This window comes from Portunus trituberculatus, chromosome 14 (genome assembly GCF_017591435.1).
Source record: "Portunus trituberculatus isolate SZX2019 chromosome 14, ASM1759143v1, whole genome shotgun sequence".
Classification (NCBI taxonomy): Eukaryota; Metazoa; Arthropoda; class Malacostraca; order Decapoda; family Portunidae; genus Portunus; species Portunus trituberculatus.
In genome coordinates this window covers 20,201,684-20,222,081 of record NC_059268.1, presented here as the reverse complement: position 1 = coordinate 20,222,081, position 20,398 = coordinate 20,201,684, and the positions used below count along the sequence as shown (strand labels likewise).

Genomic DNA, 20,398 nt, shown 5'->3' with positions numbered 1-20,398 from the left:
TTTTTGGACCAATTTTGCAGGGTTTTTTCAGCATTTTTTTGCCATTTTTGCTGCTTTTGGGCAGTTTTGCATGGATTTTTCAGTACTTTTGGCAGTTTTGCTCGAATTTTTCAATATTTTTGGCAGTTTTGCAGCAGTTGCCCACTACTTTAAGCCTTTTTAGGAGGCCATTCATTTTGTATTGGCTGGCACCTGCTGAGAGTTTGGGCCAGTTTAGTGAGTATTAGGCTTTAATTTGTAGTTTACTTACTCCAATCGAAACTATTCAGTTTTTTATTTCGGAAAGCTGGAGAAGTACGTTACGCTCCACAGTAGTTTAGGCGTGTTTCGTTCGTTTCGTAAGTCGATTAAAAAAAAAAATAGGAATCGAGTCCACACGGTAGGGTTAGGCGTGTTTCGCTTCTTAAGTATTGGTAAAAAAAAAATTATCAAGGAATCAATAACATCAATATCTATTTCCTTAATCATTCTTTATTATTAAGTAGTAACACCATAGTAACACCAGTTATGAGGATACAATTACAGAACAAGGAAGAAATAACATCACAAGAAGGATTGGCAACATATATTTGTTAGGCTAGGTTAGATGAAGCGAGGCAGTGTCCCTCCATGGATGACAACAAACATTACTACAAGAAGGATTGGCAACATATATTTGTTAGGTTAGATGAAGCCAGGCAGTGTCCTTCCTCCCTGGATGACACGCTGTCAGGGCAGAACTAGTGCGAGGCAGGGTCCAATTCCTCCGTGGAAGGTGAAGCGAGGCAGTGTTCTTCCTCCCTGAATGGCACCACGTGTTGTCAGGGCAGAGTTGATGCGAGGCAGGATCCAATTCCTACGTGGAAGGTGCAGCGAGGCAGTGTTCTCCCTCCCTGGATGGCACCACGTGTTTTCAGGACAAAGCTGGGCAGGATCCAATTCCTCCATGGAAGGTGAAGCGAGACGGTTTGCGTCTTCCAGTACAAAACAGCCAGTTCCCTGCCGCAGGTTGGGGATTGTTAGGACACGCTGGTTTGGTTCTCCCTTCAGTAGTGGCAGGACCTGTAACAAATATAATTTTAGCTTTACACTTTAATCATGAACAACCGTGTTCTCAAATGTAGGCTAGGTGTGTTGTGTTGTGTTGTGTTGTGGGTGGGTGCGCCCCGTTATATGTTTAGTGCATTCCTTTTTACCCACCACTATGGAAAAATTTTGTAATAGGTATCCCCAAACCTCACTAAAAATTAACCGGTATTCCTAATTCTATTCTGTCATTCGTTACATTACCTTTAACACCAAGGCCGAACAACTCTTGATAACCTACGCCTCCAAATAAGGAGTTGAAACGTCCCAGCCCCTACCTGTGCCGGACCGCACACTTCCGCGGACTGCGGACTCTTCTGGAGATGGACTGCTATTACATGGACACAGATGAAGAGGAAGAGGAGGAGCAGAATGCCGGGGCTTCTCAGACACCTTGGGTGGGGGGTTAAGGTCTAACTCGAGCGCCGCTGCGGCTGGGGAGTTATCTCCTGTGAAACTGTGGCCTTCTTCCAGGTTGGTAGTGCGCAGATGAAGGGACACCGGTGCCAGACTCGTGGCGGGACGTACTCTATCTCCTGGCTGACGCCCGAGACTGGTATGCCTTATGTCTAGGGGGATGGTCGGCATGACCCGACCTTGTCCCTTGTTGTACGGACCCTTGTTGTACGCACTGCTGCAACAATAAAGTAATCATTCATCAATCTAGAAACATCCTTCACCTGGTGTCATTAAGTCCTTTATGCCAATTCCAACACCATGACGGTGAAACTACACAATGATGATCTGGGGTCTAGCCTCAAAATGCAACTGCGTATATTATTTAAGGACTTAACAAGCGTGTGGTGTTGTACCTACCATGTGCAACACAACACGCACAAACTTAATACTTTATTAATACCTACACTTACTGCACCGGATAGTGACAACACGGGACAAATAAACAGCCACAATATAGTTACTATACACAGCCATGTTGAAGCTCTTACACAACTAAAGAGTTACTCGCATTCAGAAGCATTACTTATTGGACATCACGGCACTTTGGTGCCGTGAAGTTTCAGCACTTAATACTTGCTTGATACATACATCTAACATTTAATGGTACACTGGTTCATAGAACATACGAAACTGAGCTAAAACGTCATTGCACCCAACTCACTCACACCTTGGATTTACCCTAGGAGGGTAAAATTGACCTCAATGAATGAAACCCCCTACCCTACACCTATCTCGGACCATACGTAACTGGATGATCGCAGACAGCTGTTCAGGCTCCCGCCATCTCGAATAGGAATGAAGCATTTAAGTGCCACGTAGCGACCTTTACACTGAAGACACGCGCTCGAAGGATATCGAATCCAAGGGTGGGGTTCAAAACGCTTCAGGTAGCATTACCTACAGTTCATATCATTACACAACCACACACTACACAGTATTCTATATAATAGCAACGAACTTCTGAGCTTGATAAACAACTAAATCCGAACACAACGAGACATGAGGAAAATAGTGAAAATCCACGAAAAATCTTAAGTAGCTCATACCAAGGTTCTTGAACTACGCCTAGATCTGCGCCCTCAGTGAGAAGCCGATACACTATGGAAAACTCAAGAGCCACTAAAATCACCTTGCAGCCTTGCCATCAGCACCTTGCAGCCTTACTATCAATGCACACCCAACCCCTGTCGTGGACGCGCCTATACCACGGAGTTGTGAACGTGTGCTATGCTCAAAGATGTTACGAGACGCTTTTCATTAACAAACCATTAACGCGTTACCTCGTTACGGAATGGCAACCTCCATTACGGATTAACTTAACTAACAAACTTAATAAAATACAGTTTAAACACAAGAGTTCCACGAAATGTCACGCAACACTTCCTATCCTCTAAACCACAACATAGAACTTTAAAAACTAATGCTACTGTTCACAAGAAAGGGATAAAGGTCCTTCACTACACACGCGCGCGCGCGCACACACACACACACCATCAGCACCACTGTACAATGTCTACCATACCTTCTCGACGTACAATGCGTGAAAAGACAAAGACACACTTCTTGACGCACACACGTCTTACCTCCACAAAGCCTGCAGAACAAATCGTGCTCTTGTGCCTCACTGCTTTCCGCTTCACCTCCTCCTCCTACTCCACCCCCCTCCTCCCTTGTTTGCAGTAAAGACACTTAATAAGTAACTAACCACTCTCGGTGAGTATCGTTGTATATAAGCATTGTTACCTTTAGTCTGAGCCAGTGGTGGCCCACGTAGGTCTCAAATCTCCTCATTTACGTGACGCTCCTCTAAGTAGTTTTATATCTATTCATCTCTCTATCTATCTACCTATCTATCTACACACACACACACACACACACACACACACATATATATATATATATATATATATATATATATATATATATATATATATATATATATATATATATATATATATATATATATATATATATATATATATATATATATATATATATATATATATATATATATATTATTATGATATTATATTATTATTATTATAATAATATTATAATATTATTATTATTATTATTATTATTATTATTATTATTATTATTATTATTATTATTATTATTATTATTATTATTATTATTATTATTATTATCATTATTATTGTTTTTATTATCATTATCATTATCATTAACATTATTATATATCATTAGTATTATTGGAATTATTATTTGCATTATTACTATTATTATTTTATTATTATTATTATTATTATTATTATTATTGTTATTATCATTATTATCATTAATATTATTGTTATCATCATCATCATCATTGTGAGGACACGGCACGTAGCTCCGGTACATAATATTTCCAGTTGTCACATTACTGAAATGTCAAGACACATAATCCTTTAACCAGCCAAACCAACGTATCCACATTTTGCTGCACTAATTATGAAGCATGTAGGCCTACAGGCATGACGCCTAAATACTATTGCCAATGCTCATAATACTGAAATGAGGAAGTGATAGTTTGAACAGCTTGTTTCAGCGAGGCGGGGATGCCACCTGCCACCTGGGCCCTGCCACCAGTGTTAATGAACACAGACACACACCTAATTATTCCTCAAACAATTTCATGGTGTACTTTTAAACAACTATGTTTTTTGACCAGACAATTTCACGTCCTCGCAGCATTAACTATTCTCCTCACGATCGCTTCGTTAAGGGAGCACTTTTCATGTTTGGGAGGCACTGGTGACTGGTGACTGGTGACAAGCTCTTGTCGTCCACTCGTCCAGTGCACAAACAGTGAGTGAGTCACAAGGCGTTTGTTGGAAGAATGAAATTAAGGGAAAAATGAGATTATACACTACCTACATCTTACACCGCCCAACTATATAGGTATGGTATGTTGTGGACTCCAACCTGAGCAGCCTCCCACAAGACGCAGGAACACGAACCTCCTCAGCCTGGGTTCGAGTCCCTGCAGTACCATACCTATATAGCTGGGCGGTGGAATAAGTAGCGTTGTAGCGTTCGCCCGCCTAATGGTATTGTCTAATTTTTTCCCATGTTCCATCCTTCCATCTTTCCATCTCCAATTTCTCCTCCACTGTCTTAACCCTCACACTACATAACACAGAGAGAGTAACCATTGGTACTTTTACAGTCTTTCATAGTTACGCCTTGAGTTATTGAAGGACAAACTTAACTATTATCTTCGCTCCTCCAGTAACCACACTCTCTCTCTCTCTCTCTCTCTCTCTCTCTCTCTCTCTCTCTCTCTCTCTCACAGCCACCACCACCACTACCCTCAACAACAACTTACACAATCAACACTTACAACACCCCAAATGGCAACCGCTTTAGCGTGGACGACCGCATAGGCGCAAGAGGACAAGACACATGGACAGACGCATTGGAGCAGTTGGCAGCCCTGATCCCTGGCGGCGGCAGAGTCGACTCTCCCATAAGGCCTCCATCCCTGACACTTTTTTTTTTCATGTGCCAGACTCGTTTACGGCTACTGCGCTGATCTTGACCGGGCTAGCCAATGTCAAGTATTCCATGTATGTCCTGGGGAGGTCAAGTTAGGTCAAAGGTCACAGGGCGGGGGTCAAGGAGGTTGTGGGGTCAGTTTTCTATACCCGAATGGAACAATATTCAGTATTTAGTTTGTGTTTGGTAGTATTATGTGGATTGTGAAGTTTCGGAGGAGTTTCATAGTGTAAGTAAGGCGATTAGGGGTGATGTTGGGGTTGGTGGAGGTTTTGCGGGGGTTGGAGGGGGTGTTAGGGGTGTTGTTGAGGCTATACAGGCAGGCCCCCACACCGCTGTACGGAGCCCATAACATGATGTTTTTAAGGGTTTTTTTTTTTTTTTCGTTCTTTTTCAGGTGTGGGTGATTTTTAAGGCCCTATTCAATGTCTTGTGTGTTGATTGATTGATTTTTCTTTATTTTTATCTGTATTGTGACTCGGACACTTGTTTTTGTTATTGAAATGTATTGAAGTATTTGCGTAACTGCTTGTGTTTTCTTGATTATCCTAAGAGAGAGAGAGAGAGAGAGAGAGAGAGAGAGAGAGAGAGAGAGAAGAGCGGCCAGAATATAAAACTGAGACGGGAAATGGAAAGACGGAAATGAAAGGCGAGGAGGTATAAGGACACATTGACACTGGAAAGCCGCCATTAAGACAGACCAGGCTGAAGGAAGACAGACTGCATGATCACACACACACGCCCGGTAGCTCAGTGGTTAGAGCGCTGGCTTCACAAGCCAGAGGACCGGGGTTCGATTTGGGTGTGTCTCCCTTCACGTGTAGCCCCTGTTCACCTAGCAGTGAGTAGGTACGGGATGTAAATCGAGGAGTTGTGACCTTGTTGTCCCGGTGTGTGGTGTGTGCCTGGTCTCAGGCCTATCCAAAGATCGGAAATAATGAGCTCTGAGCTCGCTCCGTAGGGTAACGTCTGGCTGTCTCGTCAGAGACTGCAGCAGATCAAACAGTGAAACACACACACACAGATAGTTAGTTTATTAGCCACAAATTATATAAACACATGTAAATGGTTCTCAAATTTACGTTTCTAGAGTTATTGCATACAAAACTAGGCTTGCCCTTTTTCATATGAACACGTAGGTACAAGTAAAGGAAAATACTGAAGTGATCTTAAAATATAAATAAATGTCATTAAAACACACACACGTCAGTTCAGTTGGTAGCAGTCACCAAAGCACAACACACCACACCACCACGATCACCACACACCATAACGTTAATACCACACAACACTACACCACACCACCACCACCACCACCACACCACACCACCACCATCACCCGCTCTAGCACCCTCTCCGGTCTCCACCAAACACCATCTGGCTCCTGCCCCACTCCCGTCTCCAGCCCAGCTCAACCCAGCTCAGCCCAGGCCTGCCCCGCTCGACCCCGCCGCCTACTGCTATTACGCTATCTCTAAACATATTTTGTGATTTTTCTCTGGTTTCGCATGTGTTTCTAGGTGTTTTCTGGACTCTGGGTGAGGGAGGAGGTGGAGGTGGAGGGGAGAGGTGGTGTGGGTGTGAGAGCGGGGGAGGTGGAGTCATTCACCAAACCTGCCACAAAAACCATCTCGGCGTAAGAGTTAAAATATTTTTCCTTTATTAATGGAGTTGGCATTGTTCTGATATCTGATTTCTTATTAGCAGAGTAAAGCAAGTTTTAAGCCACAATAGAATCGAGTCTAGCTGTGTTTTGATCTAGCGCAAAAATAACATTAAAGTCACTGCATAAAATATAACTTTTTTTAATTAGCACTCCTAGGATTGTTTTGGGGCTTCATATAACGCTTAAAAGATATGAAAAACATGATTCAAGTAACAATATTCCATGAAGTTTAGTGTACCTATTCGTATTTTTAAATTCAAAATTTTTAACGGTAGCAAAATAGAAAATAAAAATCTTTATACAACAAGGAATCTGTGTTTCCTTTATTTGGCTGGAAAGCGAAAATTTGTCGTATTCAGAAAATGTAACATAATGTCTGTAGGCAGTGTTATCCATCTCGACATTTTGATGTGTTTAGGCCCCGTTGTTTTTAATTAATCACCTTTCGTTGGACGGCGGTAAATAAATAAACCACCCGGTAAGGATATTATATTTTGCATATTAGTTAAATTATTTGTCGCTTCTAAAAGTGTAGTGTATATCAGTCTGGGAGCCTGTTTTCTTGTGGCGATTTTTAAAATGAATTTCGTACGTAAATAATGAGCCACAGGGCCACCTCCATCCTGCCTTCCTCTGAGGTTAGTCACTAATGTTTGCCTGCACTCCCCCTGTGTTTCTAGACCCAGAGAGTGAAGCAAAACCAGAATGAATCACCAAAGTAGATAAATAGCCATTACCGCGTTAAATAAGGCGATGGTTATGTATACCCCAGTTCAGACCGCCCGGGGCCCACAGTGACCCGGACCCAGACCCCGCCGCATCAATCCGTGTCAACTTCTCAACATTTCCGTCAATTCTCAGAGTTTCCTGCTGCTGCCCGCCTCAAATGCATAACGTATAGTGAGTGATAGGAGGAAAAATGAGGAATTGAAATGTGTGAGGGAGGAGAGTAGTAGTAGTAGTAGTAGTAGTAGTAGTAGTAGTAGTAGTATTATCATCATTATGAGTGTGTGTGTGTGTGTGTGTGTGTGTGTGTGTGTGTGTGTGTGTGTGTGTGGGGTGGGAGGTGGGGAGGCTCCTTGACGTAAGATTATCTCCCCTCTCTCTCTCTCATTCTCGTTCTCTCACCACGACTATTTTTTCAAGGCCACAGAGATGACTAGTTGGATTCTCAAGAGTGTTTTTGCTGGTAATAATGCAGAAATGTTGTTAATCTGTTACTAGGTGGTGGTGGTGGTGGTGGTAGAGGTGGTGGTGTTAGTGGTTTTAGTGGTGGTGGTGGTGATGGTAATACACACAGCACCTCTACATATACATACACGCACACATATACACAGACCGCCTCTCTCTTTATTATATAAGAGGTACTGTGTGTGTCTTTGCTGTATAATAGGGATGCTGTGTGTATGTGTGTGTATCTTTGATGTATAATAAAGCCACACATACACACACACACAGCATCTCTCCCATCCCCCACTGTCCCTCTGAACACGGTCTAGATAGGTATATGCTATCTGAGCGTCACGCGGTCTTTGGATCGAATGGATATTTCGCGACGCCGGGACCAGACGCAGAGTCCTCTCGACACAGAAGCCGTACATCGGTGTGAAGAGAGAGCAACGGTAATGCCTTTCCCCGAACACTCAGACATTAGTGAGTAATGACTGTGGCAATGTTACAGGAAGCACTTTTAAAACGCATTGAATGGCAAACGCTCGCAAACTGACCCAATTTGCGTCGGCTGAGAATACAGGAAGAAGTGAAACAGGAGAGAGAGAGAGAGAGAGAGAGAGAGAGAGAGAGAGAGAGAGAGAGAGACAGGGGGGAACATGCGCGGGAGGTGGCGAGTAGGGACCATCTCATGCCTAGCCTCGCAGGGAACGCAGTGGTCTTTCAGCTTCCCGTCGCTTCACGCCTCACTCTGACTGCTCGCGAGGCTGACCACTGAGAGAGACCCTCGTGTTACTCAAGAACATTACCGACAGTTTAAAAAGATCGGAGTACACAACAAGGAAAAATTAGAGAAATATTATTGATGCCGATGAATACTAAACCGTGTAGAGCAGAAAGTGATTGATATATTTTTTTGCTAATTCCGTAACTCGTGTACAGATTGTTGGTGTGAGAGGAGGTAAGTACAGTATACATGACTTAGCTGTGTGTTGTGTCTCCTTTCAATTTAAATTACATCATTAGTTTTGCTGTCTATCACTCGACGCGACGCAATGAACTGTGTGTGTGTGTGTGTGTGTGTGTGTGTGTGTGTGTGTGTGTGTGTGTGTTTCACTGTTTGATCTGCTGTAATCTCTGACGAGACAGCCAGACGTTACCCTACGGAACGAGCTCAGAGCTCATTATTTCCGATCTTCGGATAGGCCTGAGACCAGGTACACAACACACACCGGGACAACAAGGTCACAACTCCTCGATTTACATATCGTACCTACTCACTGCTAGGTGAACAGGGTCTACACGTGAAAGAAGACATACCCAAATATGTTTGTGTGTGTGTGTGTGTGTGTGTGTGTGTGTGTGTGTGTGTGCTTCCAATCGTACACAGTTTATAGACTAATAACAAACACCCAGGATATTTGTAGGGCGTGCTTGCCTTCATCATATTAACAAGAGGCTTTGATGTTTGTATGCGAAAGTGTAGTCTTGGCGTGAAGGCAGTGTAAGTATAGAGATGTTCGCACCAGAGGCTAAAATCACCGGATTCTGGGTCACCATCACCATTATCATCACAACCAGCTATTGTTTACCCACGTCAAGGTAAAGATTCTCTCTCTCTCTCTCTCTCTCTCTCTCTCTCTCTCTCTCTCTCTCTCTCTCTCTCTCTCTGTCAATAATTTCTCGAGTTTCTTGAAAAATAATAGTTAGTTGGTGATATTGAACAACCTTACAGCTTAATACCTCTTTACAATCCCTCAATGTCATCGCATCTGACGCAACACACATGCCTTGTAGACGCAAAATATGGTGAGGTTTCTTGGACAATGCCAGGCTTAGAATAACTCACATTTCAAACGGATCAAGCTCGCTCCTACTGTGAAACTTCGTGGTAACAGTAAGGTTGAGTGATGAGCAGCAAGGGAACAACAACACCCACCCACAATGAGGGCTCGTGGCTCTTTGTAATTGCTGCAATCCGCGTAAACTCATTACAAACCATCTCTGCCTTTCTGTCTTCTCTCCTTGTTTTCACTTCCCCGCCTTAACCCCTTTAGTACTGGAACGCATTTTTTACCTTGAGTTTTGTGTACGATACGATAATCTTATTGACATTAGCAAGGGTGCATGGAGATCGAAAGATTAATGGTCACAGTTTTCACTATTTCAATCCCCCACATGAGTTTCTGAAGTTGAGTAAAATCACCTAATAGTTACCAGAAAGAATATGGAAACGCGTCCTGGTATATTCAAGAGGTTAACCAGTTCTTTCTATCTTCTCTTCTTGTCTTCACTTCCCTGTCTTAACCATTTCTCTCTATCTGCCTTTCTTCTTCTCGTTAACACTTTGGAGCTGGCGGGATGAGACGCTGCGTTGGCTGTTCAATAATGTGATTAAGATGAAACCAAATTAAGACTACTGTTATCCATTTTACAGAAGCCCTCGCTTAATCTTGTAAGGACCGAAAGAGGCTGCTATCAAGAACTGCCTCATACAAGTCACATGTGCGAGAAAGCTAGGACAGGATATTACGGGCAGCAGACAGGGAAGCCGAGCGGAGGATGCGACCACAAGAGGGATATTGGCTGGGTGAGGCCGAGAGAAGAACCAGAGGAAGAGAAACATTAGACACCTGTAATTGGTCTGCAGGTCAACAAAGTTCCTTAATCTTGATAAATTACAGAAACGTGATATGATTGTGTGTGTGTGTGTGTGTGTGTGTGTGTGTGTGTGTGTGTGTGTGTGTGTGTGAGCAAAAGAATATAAGACAAAGAGTAGTTGTAAGAAGCTATCAGATCTACATAGAGCTAATTTTATCAGTCATCCTTATCTATAACATGTAAGAATTTTCAGTAGGAGTAAAGAGCGCATAGCTGATGGAGATGCTGCACAGAGGTCTACAAATATCAAAAAGAATATTCAGTTAAAAAAAAAATGGCTCATGACTGGAAGCGTGACAGTTAAAAAGTAATGAAGCTAAAGCCACAGCCAATCTGGGTCTACACGTAACACCACCGTGAAATTGCGGCTCAGTTCGATTTCAGCCCATCACGTCTTCAGCTCAGCAAATGTCAGGCGGAAAGAAATGGGAAAAAAAAAGGTTGCAACTGATCGCTCGTGAATTTCTAGCAGTGAATTGGCTCGAAGGACCACCGCCAACTTTGCATTTCTTTTCTTCCCGACACACGAGGGCTTATAGCTAAAGGCATAAGGTTCCGTGGTGATTATTCCCCTTTGTTTGTTTATCCGACCTTCAGGCGCCACCATTGCCTCTCAGTCAGCAAGAACCAACAACATTCTGCATCCTGATTCCTTCCACACTAGTCACTCTCCTCTCACGGCAAATATTCTCTCTCTCCATTTGTTTTTCTTCCCGTTACCTCTTCTGCGTACCAAGTCTGTGCTAGGTCTGGCCTGTATCAGCTCCCCTCGTCTGTCCTTTTTTGCCATATTCCTCTTCTTTTTCCCCTCTCCTCTTTGTTCCTAATCCGTCACCTCCCTCGTAATCTCCTGGGCTCTTTGTACATTTATTTCTCATCTGTCTGTCTCCTGCTCTTTCCATACCACCATCACAGCAACTCACTTTGTATTGCTTCCCTTGTCGTGTCCATATTTTCTCCCTCTCGTTATGGCCACCACAACGCCTAATATTGTAGCGCCTTTCTTATATGTGTTCTCTTTTCCCTCTCGCCTCTTCTACCTCCACACGCCTCCACTAATGCTAGCCCTCTGGGAAAAGCTACAAGATACCTAGTGCTTCTCTCTCTTCTCCTGAGAGTATTTCCAAGATGGGTTACATAATACTGATCCCCCCCAAGAGCACGCTTTTCACAATAAGCTCGAGACGTACAGATGATCAGCAGAGAGAGAGAGAGAGAGAGAGAGAGAGCAAAGCAGGATTTCATATTACCTATACCGGACATCAATAAGAATGCCTGGTGCACTTTCTCGCTATTTCTGCCAAGCATTTCATCTAATAACCAAGAGAATCGACGCTCCATTTTGCTATCCGAGGCTTATTTCACCGAACACTCCATTCCCTGACAATCTTGGGAGCGGGAAAAAATTGCAGCACTTAGACGTGTATTCAGAGATTCTTTGTTTTCTCACCATTTTTTTTTTTTTTTCTATGTCCTGGTCAATAGCGCCTGTAGGTTTACTTGAAGAGTATTGGAAGCGCTGTTAAGTTTCCACCCATTAGTGGCGCAGGCAATTTTACCCATATTAAAGTCCACATCACCACCCAAGCGCATCTTTGGTGTAACCACCTAGAACCTGGGTTTCATAGTCACATGTAGGCAACTGTATACGACTCGGCAAATGGCAAAGTATCAAGACGATAAGTGGTGGGATTCGAACCTACACGTGGACTTCTGCCCGATCCCACGCTCACCACCTTATCCATTATGCCACCACCTCCGTATTTTCCTATTTTCAAGGGTTATAGAGATGATTAGCCGGGTTTTTAAGTGTTTATCCAATTAATAATGTAGAAATCTTGTCACTCTGCCTCTAGAACCATAAAAAACACCTGAAGACACTCGTGTAAATTTAGATAAAGCCTTTAGAAATAGTGAAGGTGAAGCACATAAGCGTTTGAGAATACGAGCTTTATTCTGAATCTCATGGGAATGATTGTGCCTCGTAGACTGTATATATGTGAAGGGGGAAGGGAAAAATAAAACGTTTACTTGATTATCTGACCGTGAAAGCTCGCGCAGCTATGTTTACTTAGCGCTAAATTTACCCTCACCGCAAGGCTCGACACAACAGCAGGCAAATCCCCAAAGCAGAGTGTAAAAAAGAGAATGATGTTACACGAGGTCACTTCAGAGAGAGAGAGGAGTAAGAGGAGCGTCCCCAAGCCAAGAATTACTCACGGGGGAAGAAACAAGAGAGTGAAAATGTTGAAAGGAAAATGGAGGAGCAAAATGTCTGGATATTGCTCTGAGCCTAAGCGGGTATTGCTACGTGGAGAGAGAGAGAGAGAGAGAGAGAGAGAGAGATAAAAACTCCTTTGTCAAACTGCCACGCCTTCATCACAGTGAGAGTATTCTTAATAAGTGACACAGTAAAGATGAACATGAACAACAGGCTGCGAGACGCCACCACTGATACGCTGCTACAAATTCACCGCAGTGTCAGTTTCGCTTGTCATATTTTCTTAATGGGCGTTGAAGTGAAGCCAGCCATGCACGACGAGCTAATCCCCGCCTCCACAATTTTTCCATTATGGCTGAGTGGTATGTGTGTGTGTGTGTGTGTGTGTGTGTGTGTCTCACCATTACGACCATTAGTCTAGAGTCGCGGATAATACGTATAATAACAGTAATGAAAATAATACTTCAACAATAATACATAAGTTCACAAAGCTAGACAAATACAGAAAAAGTTACACACACACACACACACACACACACACACGAGAACACAAGCAGTGACCACAATACCACACCAGGACACGGGGCGTTTCCCACCTCCACCCTTTCACCTGCATGCACCACCCACACGGAGCAATACGCCTTATTAATGAGCTCCACTGCAAACAAGGGTGGACGAGTGAGCGGCCGCGGGAACCCACCTGTGTGTACTCAGTGGAGGGAACCAATATTGAACTACAGCGTTACGAAAATTGAGAGTCATGAGGGGAATAAGCACATGTCGAGCCGAGCCATGGGGAAAGGTGCGGTTTTGGAGCGGGAGCAAAGTTTAAACAGACTTCAGGTACAAAGTGGGTGTTGAATGCGTACTAGGAAGCGAAGGACGAAGACTAAAGGAAGGAGGGCAAAATATCAAGCATGTGAGATGGCGGGAGACCTTTGTAAACATGGCACAGAGGAGTTAGGTATAATGAGAAGGGGGAGGAAGGTAAACAGACAAGGAAACGGGGTAAATACAATAAGCATGATAAAGAAATGGGAGCAGTGTGGCCCGAGATGTTATTAGGCTTTCGCGGAAGGTGAAAGGGGGAGGAAGAGAAGGGAGAGGAATAAGGAGAGGAAGAGGAGGAAGGTGAAGCAAGGCGCGCCCTAAAAATACGTGATGGATGGGAAGCGAATTACCAAGGCAGGGCAAAAATGGACCGGATTATAGGCAGGTGAGGTGACATGATACCTGGGAAGGGAGAAGAAAAAACAGGAGACGAATGCAATGATAGGAAATGGAAAGGCAGCAAAAATTATGATGAAATAGGAAAACATGAAGGAAAATTGGATGCAGGTACTTGAAAAATGTGGAAAAATTGTCATCACAAACAAGAGATGAATGCAATGATAAGAAGTAAAAAACAGCAAAAAAATATGACAAATTAGGAAAACATGAAGGAAAATTGGATACAGATACTTAGAAATGGAAAAAAAAGTGTCATAGAGAGAGAGAGGAAAGGAGAAAACAAATAAGATACGAATTCAATAATAGGAAGTGAAAAAAACAACAAAAATAGGAAAATATGAAGGAAAACTAGATACATGTACTTGAATATAGGAAAAAAAATAGTCAGAGAGAGAGAGAGAGAGAGAGAGAGAGAGAGAGAGAGAGACACACAGCGAGAGAGTGAGTTATGTAATATCAGAGGGAGAAGAGTTGATATGCTATAAGGTTACGAGCCGACCGTGAAGGCGAGATACTCAGGAAGGAAGGATGAAAGATGGAATGGAGGTTATGTGACAAATTATGGAGGAAACGGAAAGTGGTGTAGCGGAGAGAGAGGATAAAAGTGGTGTTCTTGTGGCGCATGTATGTATCATAACACAACAATTTTGGGGAAAGGACGGAATGCAGAGAGAGAGAGAGAGAGAGAGAGAGAGAGAGAGAGAGAGAGAGACTTAAATTACGCTTCCCTCACTCCAATCCAAATGTCATCACTCTACCCACTGAGCCACGAGGAACCAACAAAGCTACTTAATTCCATCTAACATCCCCATTCATAAATTAATCTAATCTTCTTTTCTTTTCTTTTTTTCTCTCTCTCTCTTTGTTCTATTTCATGATCTGAGTTTTACGTCAAGAATCTACAGTTACCATTTCGTATCAGCAACTTCACTAACCTCTTCAGTACTATGACACATTTTTATATTCATTCCGGTTATTTTTTTCCTTGTTTTTTTTTTTTATTTATTTATTTATACCGTGTGGGCTTTTCACGGGAATTTATGGGCTAAAGGGATACTTTTTTTGTAGCACCTCCTATCTCAAAGCCCACCCGCTAGGAAACCGTTGCCCCGAGTGAGGAAGCCCAACCTACATTCGGACCCTGGACAGAATTCGAACCCGTGCGCTTGGAGACCCCTCGGACCCCAAAGCGCGCATGGTTCCACTGTACCACGCCCGGTTTCCCTATAACATTAGGACTAGAACGGTACCTCCAGACAGAGGAGTCGGGAGGACTTTGATTTGGGCATTTGGGAACCGTTACCCCGAGTGGATGCCCTTCCTAACCTCGGACCGTGGCCAGGATTCGAACCCGTGCGCTTGAGAAGCCTCTGGGGCCCACAAAGCGCGCTGGGTCCCACTTGTAATTATTTGGTGATTATAATAGTGAAGACTCCGGCTACTAATCTTCTGACCCCCCATAGACCGTCCCGGATGTCAATAGAATCGTCTAATCATACACAAAACTCAAGGTAAAAATGTGTCCCAGTACTGAAGGGGTTATTTTTTCTGCCCAGGCTCAGTTTTACGTAAGGTTAGGCATAGACTGACAAACTTACCTCAACTTAAGTCTTTTCTTTCTTTCTATACGTATCTTTCATCTCTCTCTCTCTCTCTCTCTCTCTCTCTCTCTCTCTCTCTCTCTCTCTATTCATCCTTCTATTCTCACTAAAGCTAAAATTACTTGCTTGGTATAACATTTCTCTAGTTTCATTTGCCTAGGGAGCCTTTATCGTGCGCTGGGTTCACCGAGCGTCGTGATAAATGGTCCCCTCGAGAAACTAATTGCTTTTTACATCCCAAGCATTTTCCTGCCATTCTCCCGAGCGACTGGAGGTTTAGTACACGAAAATGCTTCCACCCACCCAGCCCAGAGGAGATTGAGAGCTCTTTCTGCATCCTGAAGTAAATTAATATATATCCTTTGGTCATTTTTATTTATACCACGTGGGTTTTTCAAGGGAATTTATGGGCTAAATGGAATACTTTTTTGGGATACCTCCTATCTCAAAGCCCACCCGCTAGGAAACCGTTGTCCCGAGTGAGGAACCCCAACCTACGCTCGGACCGTGGACAGGATTCGAACCCGTGTGCTTGGAGACCCCTCGGACCCCAAAGCACGCAGGTTCCACTGCACCACGGCGTTGAAAGGGTAAATTAAGTATGGTCCGTCGCCTTGACCAATTTTTTTCCTAGCCCCTTCAATACTGAGACGCATTTTTTACCATGATTTTTGGATGTGATTAGACAATTTTATTTGCACTAGGCGAAGTCTGTGGAGGTCAGAAGATTAATGGCCAGTTTCTTTGCTATTTTAATCCCACACATAAGTTTTTAAAGGTGTGGAAAATCACCAAACAGTAAACAGGAGAGACGCATTTTTTACCTTGATGTTTGGATGTGATTAGACAATTTATTTACGTTAGGAAAAGTCTATGGAGGTCAGAAGATTAATGGCCAGATTGTTTGCTATTTTAATCCCACACAGAAGTTTTTGAAGCTGTAGAAAATCACCAAATAGTAAGCAGAAAGAATATGAAAACGCGTCATGGTACTGAAGGGGTTAATGTGATAGGAGATATCTGGTCAAGGGTACCAAAAACGAGTAAATAAAAGGCCACTTAGATGCCAGTTCCCAAGGAGGGCCAAGTTAGCTAAAAGAATAGGATAAAAGAAAACTGTCTTGAAACCTCCCTCTTAGGAGTTCAGGTCACAGGAAGAAGGAAATGCAGAAACAGGCAGACAGGGAGGGAGTTCCAGATTTGGTTAGCGTATGATTAGCTCAGATGTTCGTGTTATAGAGCAACAGAATTAACAGGTGTGTGTTCCTTGGCGCACCACCTACGTGTGTAATGAACCTATCTGACTACCTGTCCAGATGCCTACACTTCCCTAATTCACATGTGTGCTAATTAGTCTCTGTGTGTGTGTGTGTGTGTGTGTGTGTGTGTGTGTGTGTGTGTGTGTGTGTGTGTGTGTGTGTGTGTGTGTGTGTGTGTGTGTTACCTACCTATACCCACACACACATGTCAACTACCCAAAATTCTCAGAGATTAACGTGCCTTTAAGATCAGATTTCACGATTTTCACGACTGTGATTAAATAAGAGAGAGAGAGAGAGAGAGAGAGAGAGAGAGAGAGAGAGAGAGAGAGAGAGAGAGAGAGAGAGAGAGAGAAGATCAATACGGAAGAATAAGTCGAAAAACATAAAGAAGGAAGATAAATATAGCTAGTTTGGTGTGTGTGTGTGTGTGTGTGTGTGTGTGTGTGTGTGTGTGTGTGTGTGTGTGTGTGTGTGTGTGTGTGTGTGTGTGTGTGTGTTTGTTTGTTTGTTTGATCTGCTGCAGTCTCTGACGAGACAGCCAGACGTTACCCTACGGAACGAGCTCAGAACTCATATTTCCGATCTTCGGATAGGCCTGAGACCAGGCACACACCACACACCGGGACAACAAGGTCACAACTTCTCGATTTACATCCCGTACCTACTCACTGCTAGGTGAACATGGGCTACACGTGAAAGGAGACACACCCAAATATCTCCACCCGGCCGGGGAATCGAACCCCGGTCCTCTGGCTTGTGTGTGTGTGTGTGTGTGTGTGTGTGTGTGTGTGTGTGTGTGTGTGTCCCTCTCAATTCCTGCGGTATTTTGCCAGTGCAGCTTTGACTGACTTGTGTTTCGTTTACTCTTCCTAACTTTTAGCCGCCTGACGCTCTGAGGTCCCGACAGGCAACACTCGCACAGCTCACCTCGTCTTTCCCTCTCAGTCTCGCGTCTAGTGGTGTAAACAACACTTCACTCGGACATGAAAACACGCTGGGTAGCCTTGTTTTCCTTGACGTGCGAATGGAGACTAATAAAAAGAATAAATAAATGAGTTGAAAAATGCAGTTACTGGGTCATGAGAGAGAGAGAGAGAGAGAGAGAGAGAGAATATATCAGTAACATCCGCGTATCTATTGATTGGATTACAGCATTAACCCCTCCAATACCCTGACGCGTTTTAATATTCCTTCTACTATCTATTTACTGATATTGTACAGCTTCAGAAATTTATATGGAGGATTAAGATAGTGAAAACTGTGGCCATTAATCTTCTGACCTCCATAGACCCTTCCTAATGTCAATAAAATGGTCTAATCTTCCACAAATCTCAAGGTAAAAATGTCTCCTAGTATTGAAGGGATTAACAGCAACAACAGCAGCAGCAGGAGCAGGAAAGCAGACGCCGTGAGGAAGAGTATACATTTGCAGCAATCAACTCTCGACTCCCTCCTGACCCTGGAGATAAAAAAAAAAAAAGTCTCTCCTACAGCAGCTGATAAAAGTTCCCCGGCAGTTATTTGTAGTGATTCTGGTGTTCCTGGTGTCTCGAGGCGCGAAGCTCAAAGGACAGATAGTTTAGCAAGTTCCCATGGCATTGTCGTGATCCTTTCCTCGCTGTATTTTTTCCTGTGCGTTAGCTATGAATTATTGAAATGTATCACCATCAAACACTCAATATAACTAATGTTTCTCATGTCTCGAGGCGCATTTTATTTCATTTATTTATTTATTTTTTTTTTTTTTTTTTATGTCGCGACCTATAGCGCCTGTAGGTATACATGACATTAGTGGCGCAAGCAATTTTATTTATAGTCGTAGCCATATTAGGGCCCATCTCACCACCCAAGCGCATCTTTGGTGTAACCACCTAAAACCTGGGTATCATGGTGACTTGTAGGTAACTTTAAACCACTCGACAAATGGCAAAGTATCAAGGCGGTACGTGGTGGGATTCCAACTTACCCGTCGATGTATGCCCGATCCCACGCGCACCACCTTATCCATTACGCCACCGCCTCTCTGATCGTTTGGCGAGATCTAGTTGGTCTTGTAGTGATTCTTTCCACACTGTTAGTTAGCTATGAGTTATTGAAATGTATCAGCTTCAAGCACTTAATAAAACTGATGCTTCTGGTATCTCAAGGCGCGTAGCTCAAAGGAAAGATCGTTTGGCGAGATATAATTGGCCTTGTCATGATATTTTCCACATTGTTCGTTAGCTATGAGTTGTTGAAATGTATCAGCATCAAACACTTAATAAAACTGATGCTTCTGGTGTCTCAAGGCGCGTAGCTCAAGGCACAGATCGTTTGGCGAGATCTAATTGGCATTGTCGTTATTTTTTTCTCACTGTATCGTTCCTTGTTCGTTAACTGTGAGTTGTTGAAATGCATCACCGTCAAACACTTAATACAACCGAGAATACACGTCAGTACAAAGACACACGGTTAAGAGGAGTATTAAGTATGAAGCATAGTAATTGATTCACTATATGTATCGTTTCCTGTTCGTTAATTGTGAGTTGTTGAAATGTATCAACCTCACACACTAAGTACCACTGGGAATACACGTCAGAACGGAGACATACGGTTAGGAGGAGTATTAGGTATGAAACACAGTAATTGATTCACTATATGTATCGTTTCCTGTTCGTTAACTATGAAGTTGTTGAATTGCATCACCGTCAAACACTTAATACCACTGAGGACACACATCAGAACAGAGACACACGGTTAGGAGGAGTATTATGTATGAAGCATAGCAGTTGACTCACTGTATGTTGTGTTTCTCAAGCCCCCTCACTTTTTTTTTAGTGTAGGAAAGAGGACCAACCAAGGAAAAAAAAAGAGAGAAAAAAAAAGACCCACTTGAATGCTGGCTCTCTACAAAAAGGAAAAGCGTCAGCCAAAATTAGGGAACAAATGTTTCGATACCTCGATGCTCACTAACGATTTCCTGGTGTAATATTTAAGTAACACAAGCTGACCAAAGTAAACAGATCGAACATAATGAGTTAAAAATCCCTTCCCAGCCATTACGTGAGGCGCTGGCACTCTTCCAGGCCGTCCGCGGAAAACATGTTTGAAAAAGTTTAGTGCCAATCTCCTCAGGTCATAAGGTTAACGCTTTAGTGCCACCTTTACCCCTCAGTGCCACGGTGCCTTGTTTGTCTCCATGGTTACCTGCTTTCTGGCTATCTACTTCTACTGTTGATAGTGAAGGTGTGTGTGTGTGTGTGTGTGTGTGTGTGTGTGTGTGTGTGTGTGTGTGTGTGTGTGTGTGTGTGTGTTCCTATACTCCCAAACAAAGTTAAAAACATACAATTGTCAATACATTAAGTCGATACACGATACGCGTTTTCATATTCATTCTGGTTACTATTTGGTGATTTTATACAGCTTCAGAAACTTACGTGAGGATTAAAATAGAGAAGACTGTATCCATTGATATTATGACCTGCATAGACCCTTCCTAATGTATCCATAAAGTCATCTAATCACACCAAAAACTTGAGGTAAAAATGCATCCCAGTACTGAATAACGATGTCAAAATAACGGTGTCAG

At 43.1% G+C, this 20,398-nt stretch overlaps 2 protein-coding genes across 3 annotated transcripts in view; one reads left to right on the top strand and one right to left on the bottom strand.

Moving 5' to 3' along the window:
• Positions 1-555: 555 nt before the first annotated feature.
• LOC123503809 overlaps positions 556-20,398 on the bottom strand; it is a 31,263-nt gene continuing 11,420 nt past the window's right edge. The window contains exons 2-3 of the mRNA XM_045253842.1: positions 1,344-1,699; positions 556-1,041 (exon numbers count right to left, since the gene is read on the bottom strand). Of these exons, the coding sequence (XP_045109777.1) occupies positions 893-1,041; positions 1,344-1,653 (459 nt within the window). The 5' untranslated portion in view covers positions 1,654-1,699 and the 3' untranslated portion in view covers positions 556-892. The remainder of the gene's footprint in view (positions 1,042-1,343; positions 1,700-20,398) is intronic.
• LOC123503808 (G-protein coupled receptor dmsr-1-like) overlaps positions 8,582-20,398 on the top strand; it is a 39,440-nt gene continuing 27,623 nt past the window's right edge. Inside the window, exon 1 of one of the 2 annotated variants that reach the window (XM_045253840.1) lies at positions 8,582-8,816. The gene's annotated coding sequence lies outside the window, so the exon portion shown is untranslated. The remainder of the gene's footprint in view (positions 8,817-20,398) is intronic. The other variant, XM_045253841.1, reaches the window with a different exon arrangement.